Genomic DNA, 13,512 nt, shown 5'->3' with positions numbered 1-13,512 from the left:
CATTATAAATAATGTATAGGAATCTGGGTAACTAAGGATAATAGACAGCCAAGTTAGGTTCAGGCTGCACATTTTGTGTGCGTCTGTGACCTGTGGTTCCAATATCAGTTCAGTTTCTAAGTGATTGCAGTACTATTTAGATCACTTTGCATGTGTACTACTCAGTGGCAAATCAGACCTGGACAGTAGTTCTACCATGTAGCTCACTTCTCAGAATTTATTCTATGTTATTCAGGGTCACATCCATTTATGAACAGCTCAGGGGTAAGCCCAATAATTCAAACAACTGTGGGATCACACTTCATTATCCTACTTTTTATAGTCTTCTTGACACTTTCTGGCTCCTTAGAAGCCTCCCTTCCCAGTCTTTCATCTAAAAAGCTGATGGCTTTAGTTTCTTTCTTCTGCTCTATGCTTCCTATGACTGCATCTGTGGTGAAAAGGTAACAAGACAGAGGGAAGAAGAGCAATGGGGATTTGCCCACACTCTTGGGATCATAGCTTTTTTTGGCCAAAGAGAAGGGATCTGTTCATTCTGAATCCTCTGAGATTTAAGTGCCTGACCAGATATGGTTGCTGTGGTCTATCATTTGGAACCTGGAGTGGTGAAGAAGGGAGAAAGTAAGGGGTGGGGGAAGCCATGACCCACCCTCTCTGACATTTAGGAGCCCCCTTTCCCACTCTTCAGATCAGAAAGGGAGGGCTTCTGTTGGGTTCTTGGTGCATATTTCTGTGTTTCAGGCTAGGTAGTAACTAAAGAATTATAAAGCCTTTGCCAGTTCTGTGGAATTTAGAATTTGGGTCTGCTTTCCTAATCTGTCTGCTACTACCATTTATATTTCAGAGTCTTCAGGATATGCCCCATGCATTCTGTCCAGGATTTAAAGTTACATTCAGTGGGAGAGGCAAGTGTGTACTTACTCTATCTGCCTGGGAATTGGAACCTCACAGTTTTTGTATGTAATTCAAATAGGATCATATGTCATTGCTTACAATATGTCTTAGAGTTCTTTGTGTGTCTCATAGAGTTCTTTAGTTTGGAACTTAACGAAGATAATGTTTTGTTGAGTTAACCAGACTTCTCCGTAATTGAGAAATGGAGTTTATATATGCATGGATAAATATACTGAAGGATAATACAGTAGATTCAGGAACCACTTTCCAGTTTTTCTTCAAGGAACTAATAATTTTTGATTGTGAGGAAAAGACTTATTCTGAGCCAGTCCAAAACCTCTATTATGTAACTAACTCATGCTTTTCATTCTAGAGTGTTAACTATGTTAGGATACTCATTGTAGTTGTAATCTTTGAGCAATGGACAGAATTGTTGCCCTCCAGTATGCTTTGCAGAATGGTTGCTATATCACGCTGCATCTCTAACCGTAGTGTTCTGTGCATCCCTTTGGTGACAGCATGTGCTATGGCAGTGGCCTTTAACCTGGGAGATGAAAACATTTTCTAAGGGTCCTGATAATTTTAAAATGTTTTTTGAGATAAAAGTCGTATACCATACAATTCACCCAGTTAAAGTGCACCTTTGGTATGTTATGATAAGAAATTGTAGTAAAATATGCATAACAAAATTTGCCATTTTAACTATTTTTAAGTGTACAATTATATATATGTGTGTATATATATATAAGTGTACAATTGTATATATATATTTAAAATTATGCACTATGACTTTTTCATTTATCTGTTTATTTGTTGATGAATCCTTGGGTTCTATCTTTAGGCCATTGTGAGTTGTGAAAATGCCGTTACAGAACATTGACATACAAGTTTATGTTGGAGTCCCTCTTTCAATTCCTTTGGTTATAAACCTAGGAGTGGAATTGTTGGATCATATGGTAATTTTAGATTTAGCTTTTTGAGGAACTGCCAAACTATCTTTCATAGTGGTAACTGGCTACCCCAGTTTCGTTCCCACCAGCAATGTACATGATTCAACAATTTCTCCACATACTTGCCAATGCTTGTTTTTTGTTTTGTTTTGTTTTATTATTACAGCTATCCTACTAGTGGTATCTCATTGTAGTTTTGATGTGCATTTGCCTAATGACTGATGATGTTGAACATCTTCATGTACATTTTGACCATTTTTATATATCTGGAGAAGTGTCTGTTCAACTCCTTTGCCCATTTCAAATTGGGTGGCCTTTCGTTGTAGGAGTTCTTTATATCTTCTGCATATCAGGTGATTAACAAATATATCCTCCCATTCTGTAGATTGTGTTCGTTCGTTCTCTTTCTTTCTTTCTTTCTTTCTTTCTTTCTTTTCTTTTCTTTTCTTTTCTTTTCTTTTCTTTTCTTTTCTTTCTTTCTTGTCTTTTTACTTTATTGATAATGTCCTTGATGCACAGGTTTAATTTTTTTCTTGAAATATAAAGAAGATACAATGTCGTGTTAGTTTCAGATGTACAACATACTGATTTGACAGTTCTTTTTTTTTTTTAAAGATGTATTTATGTATGTATTTATTTATTTGACAGAGAGAGCACAAGCAGGGGGAGCAGCAGAGGGAGAGGGAGAAGCAGGCTTTCCACTGAGCATGGAGCCTGATGCGGGGCTCCATCCCAGCACCGTGGGATCATGACCTGAGCCGAAGGCAGATGCTTAACCAACTGAGCCACGGAGGCACCCCTTATTTGACAATTCTATGTTATTCAGTGCTCACCACAATAAGTGTAGTCACCATCTCTCACGGTACGTTATTACAATATTATTAACTATGTTCCCTATTTCTTCCTTTTTCAGTTTTGGTAGTTTCTAAGTTTCTAGGAATTTATCCATTTCTTCCAGATTGTCTAATCTGTTGGCATATAATTGCTCATAATATATTCTTTTTTTTTTAAAAAAGATTTTATTTATTTGAAAGAGAAAGCGTGCGAGTGCACAAGCAGTGGGGAGAAGCAAAGGGAGAGGGAGAAGCAGGCCCCCTCGTAAGCAGGGAGCCCTGTGCAGGGCTTGATCCCCGGGCCCCGAGACCATGACCCAAGCCGAAGGCAGACGCTTAACCAAATGAGCCACCCAGGCTCATAATTTATTCTTAAAATTGTTTGTATTTCCTTGGTGTTGGTTGTGATCTCTCCTCTTTCATTCATGATTTTATTAATTTGGGTCCTTCTCCTTTCTTTTTGATAAGTCTGGCTAGGGGTTTATCAATCTTACTAATTCTTCCAAAGAACCAGCTTCTAGTTTCGTTGATCTGTTCTACTGTTCTTTTGGTTTCTATTTCATTGATTTCTGCTATAGTCCTTATTATTTCTCATCTGCTGGTTTCGGCTTTATTTGCTGTTCTTTCTACAATTCCTTTAGGTGTAAGGTTAGCTTGTGTATTTGAGACCTTTCTTGTTTCTTGAGAAAGGCTTGTATTGCTATGTTCTTCCCTCTTAGGACCGCCTTTGCTGCATCCCAAAGGTTTTGAACAGTTGTGTTTTCATTTTCATTTGTTTCCATGAATTTTTAAAATTCTTCTTTGATTTCCTGGTTGACCCATTCATTCTTTAGTAGGATGCTCTTTAGCCTCCATGTATTTGAGTTCCTTCCAAATTTCCTATTGTGGTTAAGTTCAAGTTTTAAAGCATTGTGGTCTGAAAATATGCAGGGAATAATCCCAGTCTTTTGGTACCAGTTGAGACCTGCTTTGTGACCTGGTATGTGATCTATTCTGGAGAATGTTCCATGTGCACTTGAGAAGAATGTATATTCTGTTGCTCTAGCATGGAATGCTCTGTATATATCTGTGAAGTCCATCTGGTCCATTGTGTCATTTTGAATGGTCCCTTGTTTCCTTGTTGATCTTCTGCTTAGATGATCTGTCCATTGTTGGATTGTATTATTGTGTTATTATCAATGTGTTTCTTTAATTTTATTATTTAATTGGTTTATATAATCTTCTGTTCCCAAGTTAGGTGCATAAATATTTATAATATTTATCCCTTCATCCCTTGCTACAGTCTTTGGTTTAAAATCTAATTTGTCTGATGTAAGGATTGCTACCCCAGATTTCTTTTGATGTCCATTAGCATGATAAACGGTTCTCCACCCCCTCACTTTCAATCTGGAGATGTCTTTGGGTCTAAAATGAGTCTCTTGTAGATGGTATATTTATGGGTCTTGCTTTTTTATCCAATCTGATACCCTGTGTCTTTTGATTGGAGCATTTAGCCCATTTACATTCAGAGGAACTATTGAAATATATGAATTCGGTGCCATTGTATTGCCTGCAAAAGTCCCCCTTTCTGGTCCATGTTACTTGAGGGCTCTCTCTCCGATTACAGGATCCCCTTTAATATTTCTTACAGGGTTGTTTTAGTGATCACAAATTCTTTTCGTTTCTGTTTATCCTGGAAGCTCTTTATCTCTCCTTCCATTCTGAATGACAGCCTTCCATAACAGAAGTACAACAGCTTATAAGATGGAGGAAAACAGGGAAATACATTTCAAATAGCTGAATATGACTCTGAGTAGCCAGGAAAATGACATGGATATCATCTGGAAAATAGGGGATTTAAGTAGGTAGAAAGACCTTTTTAAAAAAACTGTTTTGGGAATACTACATGAAAGTGCAGAAAGCAGAGTGCTCACCTCACCTTCCTGATCAATGCAACTGTCCTCTCCAAGTGTGTTGCAGGGTTTCTTTCAGATGCAATTTTTTTTTTAGGATTTTATTTTTAAGTAATCTCTACACCCACTGGGGGGCTCAAACCTGCAACCCCGAGATCAAGAATCTCATGCTGTACTGACTGAGCCAGCCAGGTGCCCCTCAGATGCAAGTTTTGGATTAAAATATCTTGTTCATATTTTGGCTGGCTTTTATCTTGATTACTATGGTCTCCTCCTTGGCCTTACCACCTTTTCCTGAACAAAATGCCACCTCAAAAGTCTCTTTCCCTAAGAGTTCTTACCATACCCTCATCTCTCAACTCTATGCCTTGACTACTTCCTAAAACCTGTCTTTCATGGATTCTGCTTCTTCATTGGAGGTCTGAAAGTCTCCAGTGAATCTACCTTTGCCTATATCATAGTTCATGGGTTTGTTTTTTTTTTTTTAATATTTTATTTATTTATTTGACAGAGAGAGACAGCAAGAGAGGGAACACAAGCAAGGGGAGTGTGAGAGTGAGAAGCAGGCTTCCCAAAGAGCAGGGAGCCCGATGCGGGGCTCAATCCCAGGACCCTGGGATCATGACCTGAGCCGAAGGCAGACGCTTAACGGCTGAGCCACCCAGGTGCCCCGTATAGTTTGTGGTTCTTGACAAATACTTTTGTGCCTTTTTCTTATACTTCCTCATTTGTGGCTTTTTTTTTTTTATCCTGTCTTTTTCAATATATAGGATTTTATAGGTTGAAGTATAAAGACTGTCTCTAGAATCTCTGTCTCACCAGATCAATTTTCAGCTTTCTAGGATGGAAAATCCAGTTGTTTTGAATTGATCAGAAATCTACTCGTGGGTTAATCAGTCATGAGTAGTTGGGTGGGCACCAGCGTCTCATAGTTCTGACATGGCTGCTGGGAGTCTACCAGTGTAGACTGTGTTAGGGGCATTCCTAGAAAAGGCAGAATGTTTACTAACCAGGCACTCACCTGACAGGTGCCTGCTACGCTCTGTAGAACAAGGTGTTGGAAAAAGTCATGATATCCTTATAAATAAGATGGAGAAATGAGCTGAATCCTGGGGATTTGAGAGAGATTACAAGCAAATGAACAATCAGATCCAAAGAAGGTGGACTGATGTTTGTCTGGAGGACTGTCACTAGTGATAATCTCAGGGCTCTGCTCACCCTGTCCTGATTTTAGCATTTCTCTCAGTGAGTCAAGTGAGTTATCCTTAGGGTCCAAGTGCCCACATGAACAAAGGACATGTCCTGGCTTCGTTGGGGCTATTAGGCCACATTAAGAAAGTAGTAGCTTTCTTAATAGTTTCTTGAGTAGCTACCCTCAACTACCCTTCCTGAATATACCATCCCCCAGTCTTGTGACTTCCATCAGAGCTCCGTTGGAAATGGGTGATGCTAAGATGGGGAAATGGCTGGACTTCATTCAGCCCTCCCCTCTCACTCCCAGCCTTTTTTCTCTCTCCTTCTGGGATTCCATTTGGTGAACATCAGACTTCTGGATTTTTATCTGTTCTTTCACATTTTTCTCTCTTTTTATCTTATGCTCTGGAAGATCTCCTTTATTTTATCTTATGATTCTAATTTGGAGCATTTTATTTTAGCTGTTGTATTTTAAATCTCTAATCGTTTTTCTGATTTTTTTTTCAAATCAACCTCTTGTGGTTTTATAAAATCTTTGTTATATCTTTTTGAGTCAAGTTTTCTTCTATTCCCTGATTATGTTTGTTTCCACCAGACTTTGTCTTGGTCTTTCTCTCTCAAGCTTCTGGATCTGCTAATATCTTGGTGTCTTGTCATATTTAAGAAAGAAGGTCCATGCAACTGGGCTCTGTCATTTTCCCAGTGAGAAATCTGACTGGGTGCTCTGGGCATGAGGTGGGGGAGGGGAGTGGGAACTCATTTTGAGACCGAAAGCACCCGATTGCCAGAATGAGGACTTTACTGTGGGACATCAAGTTGAGGACTAAAAACAGACTCCAATATGAATTGTTCAATTTCTTTAGAGAAGAGCTGTCAGGGACTTGTTTGCTTTTGCCTTAGGGTAGATGCCAGGTGCCTATACTTGCTGGGTGTGTGTGCAAGGGACTGGGGGATGACAGGGGGTGGTAGAGAAAAGCAGGTGGGTACAGTTGATCCACCATCAGAGCCTGCCTGGGTCCCCTCAGGCTGACTGGCTGCCCTCCTCTGCAGCCCTCATACCTCCGCTCTCTACGGTGTCCCTGACCTATTAACCCTCTGCCGTCAGCTTCCTGGCTGCCAGATATGCGCCCACTCTCTCATCCCAATATGAGATTCCCTTACTCTTTTCTCCCTCAGGTATGGGTTATTCCTTTGTGTACTTCTGTTCCTTTAATACAGAGTCAAGGCAGAGAGAACGTGTCTGGTTCACTAATAAAGGTCAAAACCCCCCCACACATTTACTGTTTGTTATCCCACAAGTAATATTTCCAGCAAAACTCCTCTATATTAATGAAATATTTCCATTAAAATGATTTGTCTTTCATTGCTTAAAAAAGTAAACTAGTAAGGTACAAAAACATGCTCCTCATAAAAATGCAAATACAAAAGCATGTAGACTGAAAAGGGAAATTGGCTTTTCCCTTCTTCTTTTTCCCTAACTCAATTCTGCTCTTTGCCCAGGAACTAACTGCTATTAATAATTGGGTGTATATCCTCAACCATTGCTAATGGATTTACTATCTCTGTCTCTCATCTGGTTGTCAGGGTATTTATCTTTTTAATTTAGATAGGATCCAGTTTTATGTGGTGTTCTGTGAATTTTAACTTGACAGTGGATGTAGAACTATCATTCTTTCCCCTACTGGTTTACATTTAAGTAGTTTAGGGTTTTTCCTTTTGTAAAAAAACAAAACCTATTACGTCCTGCTTCACACTTTCTACCCAAATTGAGAAACCCTTGTCCTATCACAAAGAATCCCAGCATATTAAACTAAAAAACCTGATTGGATGAAATACAGCAAGTTGAACATATCATAATACATGACAACATTTGGAAGTGCAGTACTAAAACTTCTTTGTTAAACTTCATGTTATCCTATCCCAGCTAAATAATGGAAGAGAACCAAATCACATTTATTTTGCTCATTGTCAAGCAGGCAAACGAGTTTGCATGGCGTCTCTCAAATATAGTAATAACAAACACCCAGATTCAAATGTTCTTGTTCCCCCTCTACTGTTCTCTCCTACTATTTCCTGCCTGTTTTTCCTAGTTTATTCTCCATGCTCTTGATTTACTTAGTTTATTCTCCATGTTCTTGATTTACTGGTCATTCTTTTTGCTGTAGGTCTTGAAATTGGAATCAGTTTACCTCAAGACGACCATCAGAGTGTGAATTTCCAGATGAATTCTATTTATAACAGTGTGTAGGAATATCTATTGGCAAAACTACACATTTTGGGGGCCCAGATCCCTATTCTGGAGAAAGATCATATTCTTCACTTTTGAAGAGCAGAAATCCTTTACATAGCTAGTTCTGGTAGGTCTTTATATTGTTCCATGCCAAATGGTTTTGAAAGTTCTATGTTTCGTTAGCACTGACTTTCCTTGGCTCTGTGGCAGAATTTACTTTTCTCCTCATTTTCGTATTTCTTCATCTGTAGAAGCCTGGTGTTCACCAACCTCCATCTGCAAGGTTGGGTCAGAACTCCAGCTTAGACCTCGCTTTTAAAAAAAGGACAGCAGTTACAATTCACTGAGCTCTAAACTGCATGAAGGCACCATTGTATGCATTTCACATTCATTATCCCATTTAATCCTTAATTAACACTAGGTTGAGAGAGGGTAAGTTGCTTGCTGAAGTCATACAGTAAGTGGTGGAAACTGGGCTTCAAACCTAGATCTGCCTCGCACACCAAAGCCTACGCTCTTACTCTCGAGGCTCCAACACCCACTTCAGTGATGAATCTTCATGAGCCCGTGTGAAGGGAAACTTGAAGGCACTACCTACTAGATAGTGACTCATAGGCTAGATTATGCCCCCCCCCCAAAGACATTCACACCCTAATTCTAGGAACCTATGACTGTTGCATTAGATGGCAAAAAAAAAAAAAAAAAAAAAAAGGACTTTGCAGATATGATTAAGTGAAGGACCTTGAGATGCAGAGGTTATCTTGGGTTATCCAGATGACCCTAAATGTAATCACATGTATCATCGTAAAAGGGAGGCAGGAGGACGCGCACAGAGGAGCAGATAAGGCAGTGAGATCATGGAGGCAGAGACTGAGTATTGTGGCCATAAACCAAGAAATGCCAGCAGCTACTAGAAGCGGGAGCTTCCAGAGGATGCCCAGCCCTACCGACACCTCGGTGATACTGGTTTTGGACTTCTGACCTCCAGATCTGTGGGAGAATAAATTTCTGTTCTGTTCTGTTGTTTAAAGTCACTAAATTTGTGGTAATTTGTTATGGCAGCCATAGGAAATCAATGCAGTGATTTCGTGACCTCTCTGGGCCAGTTTCCTTATCTGCAAAATGAGGATATTAATGGTAATACCTAGAACTTGAAAAAACTAATGAATGTAAACTGTCTGTCAGGGTACCTGGTACAAGGTGAATGCTCGGCAGAGATTAGGTGTTACTATTACCAATGGGCTCTGATAGAACACCTGTAAGGTGCTTTGGAAGCGTATGGGAAGGAAGAGCAACTAACGCAGCCTCGAGTTCATATGAGGCACATATTTTCCAGTAAGGTTAACAAGACAGTGTAGAGGTAAAGAAGTTGAAATTAACTGAAAGTTAAAATATATGGCATTTACTGACCATAAAAAGATTCTCCACCCCCAGTTTCTAAGAATGACTGCAACCATCAGAGAAACACTTTTCAGGTAGTCACTCTTGCCCCTCGCAGGTGCCCCAGCAACTTTCTTATTTTTCTGGATCTGTTCCTGAATGGTCATTCCAGGACGCATTAATTAATGAATGAAACATAAGAATAAACACTGCAACTGGGAATTGGAAGTGTAAATGCAGTGGCCTGTCCGGGAATGTAATCCACAACCATCACACTTTGCTGTGCTGTCCACAGAGATGAACAGAGGGCGGGCTGTACTGATCGAAGGGCCTGGGTCCCCGGACTGCTACGGATTATTTCTCCCCGAGGGCTGTGCTGGAGCGGGGCTGGAGCACTTGCCTCTGAGCTTGTCTCCATTTGTTCACCCCTCTCTGAGAGACGTCATCGCCGGCACTGTGGGTTGCTCTGGGCTGATGATGGAGGAGTTAGCAGCGTGGCCTGGAGTGGCTCTCGGTGGGCTGGAGCCAGCTGACACACGCCACTTAGGTTTCCAAGGAGCCAAGCTGTCCCCACTCACGCACGGCTGATGCACTTGTGGCTAAATGCGTTGCAGCCGGGGCCCTGTGCCAGATTCAGGGCAGGAAATAGAACGCCACCTCCATCACCAGGGAAACAATGGTCTGCGTGCCTGATTTAAGCCAGGGCCAACGAGAAAGCTCAAAGGGGACGGTCAGCAGAGGAAGGGAGGAAGGGAGACCAGAGGGCAGCTTGCAAGGATTTTGTCTTGGGTTATAACCGTTGACAAGCCACTTAACTGCCCACATATTTAAGTTTATCTGAGCATGAGATGGAGGCAACAATATTTACACATCTCACTGGGGACTTAGGAAAACAATATTTCTGACAGACCACTTGGGATCCATGGATGGAAGGTTCTATGTAAGTGCAGACGATAAATTTACTGTGTGTTTGTGCTTTTAGTGGGTGCCTTAGGGGCATGGAGACCCTCCAGAAAACACTTTTAGAATCTGACCAAAACCCACAAGCGAAAACAAAAGCTAACAGTTTTAGGTGCATGGATTTGTCTTTGGTTTTGTGCAAGTTTGGGGAGCTGCATGTATGATTCAGACTTCGGAACCGTGTCCAAACTTACTGCTGTGATTAGTGCTTACAGGTCCTTCAGTCCTTTGAAAATGCTGTCGTTGGGGATTGTTCCCAAATGTGTGCCAACTTTAAAAAAAAAAAATCCCAAATTACTTTGACCGTGTAGTTTCTGAGTTGCGCGTGGAGTCTGGAACATTTGTTTCCAAGTCGCAATGGGCCAAAAATCTGTTTCGAAAACAGAGTGCGAAGATGACTTGTTGCTCTTCCCGCCTGGGGTTTGCTGTTTCTGAGGAATCCTTCCGAGTCTGTTATACCTCCTGCCTTCTGTCCATTTAAGGCTAAGCAATTGATCTCAGACCTCCGTATAAGGTTAATAAATGCTGTTTTCTATCGGCTAGGGACCCGAGGGAGTCTATTACCCTGTTCTTGGTTAATTAAACCTCTCTCTGGTGCATATTGTCTCTCTAGTAATTCCTGTGGGTCCACGTAAATGGTGACTATTATAGAAAAACAAACTTGTTTAATGACACAAATACACATTTAAAAATTTAGAATAATTATATAAAAGCAATATGGAAAACAAAGATCATCTACAATTCTCTCATGCAGAATTAACCATCCTGGCATATATGTATATTTCAAACAAACACGGATTCTAATGTGTGTACCTGCTGCTTTACGGCCTGCTTTTGGGGTGAGGTCTTCACCTGTTGGATCTGGGGAGAGTATCATAAATCCTTCGAGTCTCCTCTTGGGGCGGGGGTGGGGGGAGGTTCCTGCTTCTATTGCACGTTAGAGGCTGTCGGGGGAATGAGGACCTTAGAACTTCAGTCAGCCCTTGCTTTCAAAGACTTTCAAAGACTCGTTCTCTCAGAGGTCACTCCACTTCCTCAGCACTCCCGTGTTTTGGCAACAGCATGCACCCCAGAACTAGTGAACACTTGCTGGTTTTAGCTTCTGTGTGGATGCTGATCCTGTGTCCTTGCAATCCACTTGCACCCTGCTGTCAGGGGCATTAGTAACCCCCCTTTTTTCCTGCTAGCAGAACCTGATTAAGGCATAACGTACATAAAATACAGAACACAAATCTTATAGCCTATTGAATACAGCAGACCTGTATGCACATATGCATACACCAATGCGACCACCACTCAGGATATAAAACATCTCCAAAATCCCCAAAGTGACTTTGTGTCCTCTCCGAGTCGGTACCTCCCGCCCCCGCCTAGGTAATTATCCCATACCTTTTTAAACACTAATTTAATCATGTTATTTCCTACCTAAAAACATTTCATAGGATTGTTGTCCCTATATCTTGCTGCTTTGGGTCTAAATGTCTCTGCCTGATCTTCTGGGTCCACTGTCTTTGGGGTCCTGCCTGCCAAATCATTTGGGCCTCCATCGACACCTCCTGACCTGAGGCTAGTCTATGTGCTGTCGCTCCCGCCTGCCAGGCTGCATCTGGAGCTCTGTTCACTCTGAGTCCTTACGAGAACGGCTCTTTCTTTGGTCTCCCCAAATCTCACCCTTTCACCAAGGCTCAACTCAAGTCCCATTTCCTCCGAGAAATCTTCCCTCTTTGCCAAAATTTTTTTCCAATTTCTTTGCTTCCCTCTTACATCTGAATCAGTTAACGTCATGTGACTGAGTTTCTGCAGAGACCCGGGGCCATGGAGCCTTGCCACTATGCTGTTCCTCCTTAGGGTCCCTGATGAGCATTTCTGTCCTACAGGACAGTCTCCCAAAACCTCCTTTCTTTTCACTCCCATTCTCTTGCATCTTGGGGCTGCTCCAGGTCCCCACTCTTCCACCCCAGACGCTGCTCGGTATCTATCTCTCCCCTTTTTTCTTTTTCTGCTCTTGGTGCTTTGCTCCCTAGCTCAGCCAAATCCGCTCTTCCAGACCTCAGGTCTCACCTTACCACCCATCCTTCAGATCTGACACTGAAAATCCCGAAGCCAGGCTTTCCTCAGAGGGTAGGGCTGTACTAAGAGGGGAGAATTTGAGCAGATGAAGAAGGAATTCTCTTTATCAGACATGGGAGGGCTGGAAACACTGATGTATTTTCCAATTTTGCCCCATTACGCCCACATCCTTTGAGTCTAGGACTTAATGACTATCTTACTTTCTCTGTTATTCCAAGGTGTTAACTTTGCTCCCGTCCAGACTTGCTGAGTTCCCACAACACAAGCAGGGCTCTGAGCTCACAGGGTTGGCACGATCAAGGGGTTTAAATAAGATATTGCCGCTAATTGCTTAGCACAGGGTCTGCCTTTGGTAAGGCTCAGAAAAGTGAGCTATTATCAAAGGCCTGCAACCCCTTCTCTGATTCCTGTCAGTCAGGCCAGGTGAGTTAGGGTCCCAAAGTGATGTGGGTACGTGTGTGTGGTGGTGGTGGTGGTGGGGTCCAGAAACCCTGCCCACTGCTGTGGACACAGGCCCTAGAGCTATAGAGCCAAGTCCAAGGTCCAGTTTGGCACAGACTCTGACCGTGAGAGCCTCAGCCTCTGCATGGGGAAAATGGGGACCATAATCCATCCACCTCAAATGAGTGTAAACGTAAGCACATGTTGAAGTATTTTGCAGGTGGTTGCATCTTACTGTGTGAGCTGGTAGAAGGGCCAGCAATGCAACGTGTTGGTATGAAACTGGTTGGCCTGATTCCAACTTGCATATATAATGTGTTTCTCAATTGGTAGTTGGCAAATGCAGCCCCCCAGAGACAGAGTCGGGTTCTAGACAGCAGATGTTTTAGCTAGACTCTTTTCAGTTGTAAGCTGACTCGGAGGCTGCCTGCCTGATGTATATACAGGGTCTTATGCTGACTTCGGAAAATGGCTCAAACCTCAGTATACCTGTCTGCGAAGTGGGGATAATAGTCCCTTCCTCTTATAAGTGTTGAGGGGCAAAAGGTCATTATATAAAGTTGTAGCCCAGTGCCTGCCACAAAGATGTGCTCAATAAATATGAGTGCTTTTATCATTTCCTGATAAGTATTGCTCAATAAATGCCGAATGAATGAATGAGCAAATGA

At 41.8% G+C, this 13,512-nt stretch overlaps 2 protein-coding genes across 4 annotated transcripts in view; both read left to right on the top strand.

The window, feature by feature from the left end:
* The window catches only part of HDIP1 (HDAC and MIER1 interacting protein 1), a 36,991-nt gene extending 34,285 nt beyond the window's left edge, over positions 1 to 2,706 (top strand). The window contains exons 5-6 of one of the 2 annotated variants that reach the window (XR_015728004.1): positions 2,011 to 2,197; positions 2,493 to 2,706. The gene's annotated coding sequence lies outside the window, so the exon portion shown is untranslated. Of the gene's footprint in view, positions 1 to 2,010 lie in introns of both variants that reach the window. The other variant, XR_015728003.1, reaches the window with a different exon arrangement.
* A 42-nt stretch (positions 2,707 to 2,748) lies between these two features.
* Positions 2,749 to 13,512, top strand: part of MYLK3 (myosin light chain kinase 3) — a 53,517-nt gene continuing 42,753 nt past the window's right edge. The window contains exon 1 of one of the 2 annotated variants that reach the window (XM_087870404.1): positions 2,749 to 10,313. Coding sequence is in view for 1 of the 2 variants with exons in the window: in XM_045772705.2 (XP_045628661.2) it covers positions 10,296 to 10,313 (18 nt within the window). In the remaining variant the exon portion in view is untranslated. The remainder of the gene's footprint in view (positions 10,314 to 13,512) is intronic. The other variant, XM_045772705.2, reaches the window with a different exon arrangement.

The sequence above is a fragment of the Ursus americanus genome, chromosome 21 (assembly GCF_024610735.1).
Source record: "Ursus americanus isolate L20-20 chromosome 21, mUrsAme1.1.p, whole genome shotgun sequence".
NCBI lineage: Eukaryota > Metazoa > Chordata > Mammalia > Carnivora > Ursidae > Ursus > Ursus americanus.
Note: the sequence above shows the minus strand (reverse complement) of the source record. Positions and strands in the feature narration are given on the sequence as shown.